Source organism: Lipotes vexillifer, unplaced genomic scaffold (assembly GCF_000442215.2).
Source record: "Lipotes vexillifer unplaced genomic scaffold, Lipotes_vexillifer_v1.1 scaffold39, whole genome shotgun sequence".
Lineage (NCBI taxonomy): Eukaryota > Metazoa > Chordata > Mammalia > Artiodactyla > Lipotidae > Lipotes > Lipotes vexillifer.
The window spans coordinates 1,953,391-1,963,519 of NW_006787038.1; the positions used below are offsets into that span (position 1 = coordinate 1,953,391).

At 42.8% G+C, this 10,129-nt stretch overlaps 1 protein-coding gene across 1 annotated transcript; it reads left to right on the forward strand.

Annotated features, from left to right (window-relative positions):
- Positions 1-518: 518 nt before the first annotated feature.
- Positions 519-8,902, forward strand: ZC2HC1C (zinc finger C2HC-type containing 1C). The gene is made up of 2 exons (XM_007459747.1): positions 519-1,847; positions 8,639-8,902. Exons 1-2 carry the CDS (start codon positions 519-521, stop codon positions 8,900-8,902), a joined length of 1,593 nt encoding a protein of 530 aa, XP_007459809.1.
- Positions 8,903-10,129: the final 1,227 nt, after the last annotated feature.

The following is a 10,129-nucleotide window of genomic DNA, read 5'->3' on the forward strand; positions in this document are numbered from 1 at the left end:
GTCACTTAGCAATGGGCCGCAGTTTTCTCACCTATAAAATGATGGGGCTAGACTCGGAGTCCTAAGGTCCCTAAGTTCGAGTCCTGTAACTCTGAGAGAACCCCTCAGTTTACAGGTGAAGAAACTGGAGCCAGTGAGGGGAAGCTGCTTGTCCTGTGTCACAGGCCTAAAAACTGACTTTCAATCCAACAGCTCTTTCCACCTGCTACAGAGTATGCTGTGTATGGCAGAGGCTGGTACTGATACAAAGGAAAGCCAGGTGACAGGAACACCTGTATCACATTCCTTTTTCTATCCTCAGGACCTAATAAGCACCCGCAAGGCATAATAAGTGTTTAGCAAATGCTTATTGAATGAAAGCTCTGGCAGACCCAGCACCACTGTCCCTAAGGAGTCTAAGGGAAAATGTGGGTAGGACAAATGTAAACAGTTTACTTTAGCAGCCGAGGTGAACCTCAGACAAACTCCTCACATACATCTGGTTTAAATCTCCCCTAGGCTTTCAGTCCACGCCCTGAATGGCCGGTCTCCAGTTGGCACTGCCTCTGCCTGTGGGCATTATGCTCCCACATAATAAAACGGAAGCTCCAGAGCTCCACTCAGCTAAGCAAGACCCCTCTGAAAAAGGTGACTCTCCCCAACGGTCCTCTATGGGGCACCCGAGGAACAATGTCCAGCAGAAGCTTTTGAGCAACCAAGAGCTGACGCTGGATAATCTCTACACTTACCCCAAATGGAACACCTGCACGAAAGCCCGGAGCTACTCTTATCCCCGCTGTGCTGGAATCAGCCAGCAAGATTCAAGAAGCAATCCCCAGGGCCAAGCAAAGTGTTTGTTTTACTCACCAGGCCCTCAATCCCAGTATCCCAAAGCAAATAACCAGGAGTTCATCCCCTTTACAAAGAAGCGAGTTGGGGTGGACCGGGCATACCCACTGAAACCTGTGTTTCATCGGAAGCCCCAGAGTACAGGTGAGGCTGGCACTGATGGGGACCAGAATGTCTCTCCAAGACCCCCTGAGCCAAGAAAGTTTTCATACAGTAGCTTTGGTTCAAGGACCTGGGTGAATTCATCTGTGGTTGGTCCAGTTGCTGCCAGTCAGGAGGACAGGGTCATGGCAAACCCCAACAGGATGGAGTGGATGCAGATCCAGAGACTAGAAGCTGCAGGGGAGAGTTTAGAGGAGGAAATCCGCAGAAAAGAGACTCTTCTGAGGGAAAAGCTGAAGAAGACAGAGGAGGAACTCAGAAGGATCCGGAAGGAAAAAGAACAGGCTGAGGAAAATGAAAAAAGGGAGCTACGGAGAATGGTGCTCCCCGGGAGGAGACTTAAAGGCAATGGCAATACCACATCCAAACCTACCTTCTCCCCAGAATTCATGTCTGAGGAGGTCTTCAGCAGAGACACAGGAGACGATGAAACTTGGGGACGGTCTCAAGTAAGCTCTAGTCCATTCCAGTTCTCTGATTATGGAATTCAGAAGCTCAAAAGGGAAAGACTGGTGGCAAGCAATAACAACATCCGAGACCGGGTCTCAGGGCGATTGAAGGAGACGTTTTCTCAAGCTTCAGAAGCGCCACTCAGTGCTTTGCGGAGGTCCACCAGCAATTCTAGCTCGTCTAGGGCACCACACTCCTCGGGCTCTAGCTGTTCCACTGAAGAGCCAGAACTGGGCGAGTGCAGCCACTGTGGCCGAAAGTTTCTCTTGCTCAGGCTGGAGAGACACTCCAACGTCTGCCGCAGGATGCAGAGTTCCAAGAGGAAAGTGTTTGATTCCTCCAGGGCCCGGGCCAAGGGTACAGAACTAGAGCAGTACTTGAACTGGAAGGGACCAGCCTCAGTCAAGGTAACAAGGGCCTTATGGATTTGCCTTGAGTAGGGATCATTTTAAGAGCCTGTTATATACGCATCCATTTTCTTTAAAAAAATTTCATGTGTCATACGGGGAGAAAGTGAGAATTAACGTTTGATTTATTGATTACTACTGTGTGCCAGTCACAGTGATGGGAACTTTTCATATGATCCTCACCACAACCCTGTGAAGATTTCATTATCTTTTATCAAAACACTTGAGTTCAAACACTTGAGTATCAAAACACTTTGACACTTGAGTTCAAAAATCAAGTGTCAGAGAGGTTAACTTGCTTGAGATCACAAACAGTCTTAAATGACAGTCAGCATATAAATCTGGGTCAGAATGACTCCAAAAATTTAGACTTAAAAAATATATGTCCTTTTGGGCTTCCCTGGTGGCACAGTGGTTGAGAGTCCGCTTGCCGATGCAGCGGACACAGGTTCATGCCCTGGTCCGGGAAGATCCCACATGCCGCGGAACGGCTGAGCCCGTGGGCCATGGCCGCTGAGCCTGTGCGTCCGGGGCCTGTGCTCCGCGGCGGGAGAGGCCACAGCAGTAAGAGGCCTGTGTACCGCAAAAAAAAAAAAAAAAAAAAAAAATATATATATACACTTTTGATTATAAAAGTAGTAAACACTTACTTTAGAAAATTTAAGAGAATGAAAAGTATAAAGAAAAATATTATGAAGCATTTCACTACCCTGAGAGAATTCTTCACTCTCTGCAATATATTCTGCCACCTCCCAAGATTAGGACTTGCCACCACTCCTATAAACTGTATCTATTTTTTCAAGATTGGCTAATTTTGATATACCTTCTTAGTAAATACATGAAACACAATTGTTTGGAATTCTTTTTCTCCCCATTTAGAGCGTAAACACCTTAAAGTTAGAGGACTTTATTTTATTTTTTAAATAATTTTAATTGGGGTATAGTTGATTTACAATGTTGTGTTAGTTTTAGGTGTACAGCAAAGTGAATCAGTTATACGTATATATATATATATATATATATATCTCCACTCTTTTTTAGATTCTTTTCCCATATAGGTCATCACAGAATATTGTGTAGAGTTCCCTGTGCTATACAGTAGGTCCTTGTTAGTTATCTATTTTATTTATTTATTTATTTATTTATTTATTTATTTATTTATTTTTTGCGGTACGCGGGCCTCCCACCGCTGCGGCTCCTCCCGCCACGGAGCACAGGCTCCGGACGCACAGGCCCAGCGGCCACGGCCCACGGGCCCAGCCGCTGCGTGGCACGAGGGACCCTCCCGCACCGGGGCACGAACCCGCATCTCACGCATCGGCAGGCGGACCCCCAACCACTGCGCCACCAGGGAAGCCCTTATTTTTGGCTACGTTGGGTCCTCATTGCTGCGCACGGGCTTTCTCTAGTTGTGGCGAGCAGGGGCTACTCTTCTTGTGGTGCGCAGGCTTCTCATTGCAGTGGCTTCTCTTGTTGAGGAGCACGGGCTCTAGGCACGCGGGCTTCAGTAGTTGTGGCACGTGGGCTCAGTAGTTGTGGCTCGTGGGCTCTAGAGCACAGGCTCAGTAGTTGTGGTGCATGGGCTTAGCTGCTCCGTGGCATGTGGGATCTTCCTGGAGCAAGACCCGAACCTGTGTCCCCTGCATTGGCAGGAGGATTCTTAACCACTGCGCCACCAGGGAAGTCCAGTTATCTATTTTATATACAGTAATGTATATATCTCAATCCCAATCTCCCGATTTATTCCCCCCCAGCACTCCCTCCTGGCAACCACAGTCGGTTCCCTACGTCTGTGACTCTATTTCTGTTCTGGAAACAAGCTCATTTGTACCTTTTTTTTTTTTTTTTGGTTCAACCATATACCATTCTAAGTGCTCTAGATTACATATACTCTCTCACATAATTTCCCAACAATACTACTACTATCCCATTTTAGATATGAGGCAAGAAGTTAATTAACATGACCAAGATGACACACACACACACACACACACACACACATTTTTTTTTTTTCAATGTCATAATATTGACATTCAGTCCAGTAATCCTCCACTGCAACAGCTCCTTTACTTTGCAGTGAAAAGTGATTTGTATATTTTTTGCCTCTGAGTCCTTGTGGGATTTTTTTTTAATTCAAACAGAAAGTCACAAAAATTATAATCATCCTCATCAGTTCACTCTGTCCCATGTAATTAATTTTTTTTCATCTTGATCTTTTGTTAGCACTTTTATGAATTCATCAGTTTTCCATTAGAGTTCTGAAAATGCTTATTCATTCAGTTCAGCAGTATAGTCAGTTACCAGAAACCTGTACTTGTCAGAGCCTTTTCCATGAATTCCTCGAAGATGAAACCCTTTTATAGGAACATTTTTGCAAAAGCATCAGAGTACACCCAGAACTGTCTGTAAATGACAAACTTAAAGATGACCACGGTTAAAGATTTGATGAAAGTTCGTAATAATGCAATTGACAAGAAATTTAGTTATTTCTGGGGTATACATTTTAAAATAATAACTAGAATTATGACTTACAACATTATACCAGCACATATAAGATTTTTAGGAATTTCATGTAATGTCTGAAACATTTATATTAACATATTTCCATACAAATAACCCAAAGGAAGTTTAGTATTAGTTGGGTTTTTTTGTTTGTTTTTTTATACTGCAGGTTCTTATTAGTCATCAGTTTTATACACATCAGTGTATACATGTCAATCCCAATCACCCAATTCAGCTTCCACATATAAGTGATATCATATGATATTTGTCTTTCTCCATCTGACTTACTTCACACAATATGACAATCTCCAGGTCCATCCATGTTGCTGCAAATGGCATTATTTCATTCTTTTTTTATAGCTGAGTAATATTCCATTGTGTATATGTACCACATCTTCTTTATCCACTCCTCTGCTGATGTACATCTAGGTTGCTTCCATGTCTTGGCTACTGTAAATAGTGCTGCTATGAACATTGGGGTGCATGTATCTTTTTGAATTATGGTTTTCTCCAGATATATGCTCAGAAGTGGGATTGCTGGATTAGAGGACTTCGTCTTTGGTGAACATTCCTAGCTGCAGAAAAATGTTGTAAAAAGTGACTTTGAGACACTTCCATACATTTGGGGGAACTTCATAGGCACATTTGGACAGTCAGATCTGGAGAAGATTGTCTGGTGAAGCTTCTACCACCTTGTCAAGGTTATAACACGGGTTGTAAATGAGTGTTTCTCAAAGTGTGGCATGCTGACATGCATTTTTTATTTTAGTAATTGTAATGTGTATTAGAAAAGTAAAACACAGTAAGCCCTTGATTTCATGGGAATCATGAATTTAAAGAAAAATAGTAAGGGGGATGAAGTGAAAGTGGTATGCAAATGATCAAAATGTGCGAAAGCCTAGACCACATGATCTCAAAGCCCCGTCCAGCTCTGAGTCTCGTAAACTATGAGCGTGTTATTCTATTTTCATTTCCTTCCAACCCTCCCACTGCCACGCTAACACCTCTTGTCCGTTAGCACTTTACAGTTTATGTGTGTATTTGTGGGGCCTTTAAAAACTCACGTTTATGTGGTGGCTGTTAAGAGAAGTCTTTTGCAGTTTTAATTATTTCTTTCAGTACGATATAGGAGATCACTACAAGAAAGTCCTTTCCATGTTTAGCGACGATCTCCCTGAAATCGGGTTTCCAACGAGAAGTCAACATTTTGCCCTTGCAGATAATGATATGATCATCAGTTCCTGTTCTTTCCTGTTTTCTTTCTGGTCAACCCAATAATCTACTTGGGTATTCTCTGTCCCACTATAGTGGTTTATTTCTGGCCAGGACCTAAAAGAATCTTGTGTTTCTTAAATTCCCAAATACAGTAGCAACAAAGCAAAAAAAAAAAAAAAAAAAGGTTTCTGAGATCAGATGCCCTAGCTTTCTGGAAACTAGTTTGAGGAAATATGTTGCATTGAGGACATCGAGGCAGAAAGGATCTGGATTGAGATGGACTCCTCTCCTTGGACTGTCCCAAGTTTTATTCCAAAGCTCTGTGCCTTTGTAAGCTGAGTGGTTTGTGTCTCTCTGTTATTCCTTCAGTGTACTTGCAAGAACAGGTGATTTTTCTTTTATCCTTTAATATTCACATAACTTCCAGCAGACTCATACTCTTGTCTCTCTACTAGACCTTATGTATTTGAGCATAGAGACTATATCTTTGTGCTTTGTGATTGTTAATTGAATAAACTTCAATACAATGAAGAATTAAAGTATAAGTATCATATAGTTGAGGAACTTCCCCTAATTCAATTGTAAAGGTTCCTAAATACCATCTCTAACACTCTGATTCTCTTGCCTTGTCTGTTTCAGTAGGATTTTCCTGATGGATCCTTCCTTTTCCTTTGATAACATCTCTTCCTATATTCATCACCAAGCAGCTACTTGCTTGCTTTCTTTTTTCTTCTTTTTAAAATTAATTTTATTTTCATCTGAGTAGTATTTGAATACATTTAAAAAATCATGTAGTACTAAGTGACCTATAATGCAGATCAACAGTATTTTGCCTCATCCCTCTCTGGCCCCTCATCTAGCTCCCACAGGCAGTTCTGATAGATGACTCTTCTGGCATGCATTTCCATATTTCTAAATAATATACTTATTTGCTTGATTTATCAATTTTGCACATTATCTGTTGACCTCTTATGGACACTCTGGGTTCTTATCCCCTCTCCTCCCACTTTTCTCCTTCCCTTATCCTTCCATTGTAGTGAAATCACAGTTTTGGGTTAAACCAGTAGTCAGCTGTTTATGTGATAATAACCACATACATTTTGTTCACTGCTGAGTGGACAGATTCTGCCCCTGCCCACATGCACCCAGAGTTAATAATTGACCCATGTTTTAATTTGCTTGGTTTCCTTCATGCCTAACTCTATTTTTTTTCCCCTGAATGATCTGCCCAGTATCAGACACCTGTTAATGTTTTTCTGTCAGTTTGACTTTTTTTTCTTCTGGAACCTCCATCCCACCATTCTTTTTCTTCCTGCTCCAGTCCAGACTGGGTTCTTCTCCAGGTCTGGTGCAGACCTGTTGTTTGGTGCTTCTCTCCTGTTTCCAGCATCCTGTGTCTTCCTTTTTCTTGCTTTACTCCTTGCTTTGCTGAAGCTTTATTAAGAAAGGTGCACGGGAGGCATATTTTTTGTCTTGGGATGAATTAAAATATCTATATAATAGCTTTATTTTTGATTGATGAATCGGCCAGGTAGGGAATTCTAGCTGGAAAATTATTTTCTGTTAGAACTTTTATGGCATTTTCCCACTAGCTTTTAGCATCCAATGTAACTGTTGAGAAATCTGATACCATTTTGATTTCTGCTCCATTATATGAAACCTATAGATTTTTTTCTTTTTCTTAAAGCTTATAGGATTCTCTCTTTATTCTACAATGATTGTGTTGGATAGTGGGTAGGCCATTTCAATCTCAAGGGTAGTGATATTTATTTCTAGGAATGTTCATTGTCTTCTTTAATAATTTCCTCCTTGTGCTTTCTGTTTTTGGAACTCCTATTAGTCAGTGTTGGACTTTCTAGATTGACTTCCTAATTTTCTGATCTTTTCTACTTTCCATCTTGATCCTTTTTCCCATTCTGTGTAACTTTTCTGACATTATTTTACAACAGTTCTATTTTTATTTTTAGCTATTGCAGTATTAATTTATAATAGTTCTCTCTGGTTCTCTCATTCCTTTTTCATAGTATATATATATATTCTTGTTTCATAGATAAAATCTCTTCCAACACTGCTTTGATATTATGATTGTAAACAATTTCTTCTGCTACCTGCCTTGTTGCTACTTCCTGAGCGTGTATGCACGTGTGTTCCTGTACTTGTTCGGTCTCTTCCTTGTTAGAGCTTTACTGACTGTCCGTTCATATTTAAGCTTAAGTGGGGCTTGTTGACTGAGGGCTTTCATATTAGGGTTGTCAAACAGTGAGCCTTTTAATTGGGGTCCCTCAGAATCAGCAACTCAACTTTTCTCTCAGTTGCTTGGTGCATCCGGAGAACTCCTGCCTCCTATGAGGGTGCCTGTGTCTGGTACTCTGGGAGCTGAGTGGGGGAAGGAAGCTGACAGTTAATTCCACAATACATTGTGTACACTTGCCCTTAAGCTCCATTTTCAGCCCCTAGATTAACCCTGTTCTCCACTGTGCCTGGATGTCCTGAGTCTGAAACCTGTCTGGTTCAATTTCTCCAGAGAGGGTGCTGGAAGTGTTGGACACTTGGATGTGCAAGGTGGAGAGAAGCCCTGGGAGCCAACCTGTTCTCCGCCCTGTACCTCCCCCTTCCCACTACCTGTATTTCCAAGCACTGAGCCTCCCAGGGGTTCTGCTGGGAAATGCGGCTTGCCTCTCAGTACTATCCGCCTTTGCAGGCCCTTAGTTTAAGTCAGCGGTCCCCAGACTTTTTGGCACCAGGGGCCGGTTTTGTGGAAGACAGTTTTTCCATGGATGGGGTGGGGAGGGGGAAGGTTCAGGCGGTGATGCGACCGATGTGGGAGCAGCAGATGCAGCTTCGCTCGCTCGCTTGCCCGCCGCTCACCTCCTGCTTTGCGGCCTGGTTCCTAACAGGCGGCGGACCAGAACCAGTCCGCAGCCCCGGGGGCGCTGGGGGCCCCTGGTTTAAGTGCCACCACTCTGGCAAGTCAGTTATCATTGTTGCTTCTTTCCTGTTCTCTGCTAATGGAGACTCAGGAAGGGGATGAGATAGACACCAAGTTAAATGATCAGTCTTCCTTCAACTTACAGGCTGAACCTCCTTGGAAGAGCAACTGGAAACAGAAGCACGAATCTTTCATCCGTACCCTCCGTCAGGCTCGAGAGGTCCAGCAGGTAATTGCCAAAGGTGGAAACCCCTCCGACCTGCCTCCCATCCTGCCTGCAGAAAATCCAGACTATATTCAGTGTCCTCACTGTAGCCGCCACTTTGCTCCCAAGGTGGCAGAGTGGCACATTCCTAAGTGTAAGACCATCAAGAACCGCCCTCCACCTCCAAGGAAGCACTGCAGTTGAGCAGACAACAGTGGAAACTTCCTTGACAGTCCAGAAGGCTCTGCTTCTCTTCAGCAGTAAATGGGAGTAGAATAATTTGATGCAGAGCAGAAAGAACTAAAACTTTTACATCTCCCAGGTCTGCCTGCAGAGCTGAAATCGGTGAAGAGAGAGACCCATTGCTAAGCAGCAGGAGGCAACAGGAAGCCTCAGCTTCCCACTAAATCACCGCCTGTGGCTGGTGTGCCTCATGTTATTGCCCTAAGAACTGATGGGTGAGGACACGTAAGAGTAGCGAGTAGGCTACATTAAAGCTCTCTTCTTGCAAGCCTGATTGTGGTTTGTGCTAGTTAAGTGCCTGCATTTGCTGTGCCTTCTTGCCACTGCCTCTACATGTATGTCTATGGCTTCTGTTAACTCCTCTTGTTCTTGCAAGAAGTCGGCTCGTTGGTATCAGAGGATCATGGTATCTTATAAAAAATACAGTTTTGCCGTAAGACAAATGACCTCCCCGATACATGGTCCTGGCCAAAAGTCAATACAAGTATGAAAGGTTCAGGCACCAGTATGTCCTAAAGCCTCCCCATGTTGTACTGTGTAATAAAGGGAAGCTCATCTTTATGTACAATACTTTACAGGGTAGGGATGGGGAAAAGCACACTATGCCTCTGTAGTTGTTCCTTCCTAATGGATTTCATATGTCAGAAAAAAAAAAAAAGGAAGGAATTTTAGTTTCAGCTATTCCTAGCACTCTGCTTTCAAATCAGGTTGGTTTAACAACTTTTAAAATGAAGCAGCAAAATATACCATCAAAGCAACCTGGGACATTCTGGTGTCACATATCCCTGCTGATCACATCACAGTAAACTTCTATTCTAGAAAGTAAACTTTGAAGGAAAAGAGCAGATCTAAAATTTTCTCTGGGCAGAATCATGCCTACTGCAAGTAACCTTCATAATTAGGCCTTCAATAAATGGGTTTGGGGAATTTAAAATTAAACAAATAATAAAATGAGTGTGTCTTAGACTTGTCAAACGGGAGAAGTGATAAGGTAACGTCTGATGGGGGAGAAGATATCAGTTCAGGTAGGATGAAGCTAACACAACAGATCTGAAATACTAGTAAGATTACTGCCCTGACAGTATCACTCAAATTGTTAGTTTAAAACACTGGATAAGCTGTGACAAAGCGAGAGAGTGGCATGGACATATATACACTACCAAACATAAAACAGACAGCTAGTGGGAA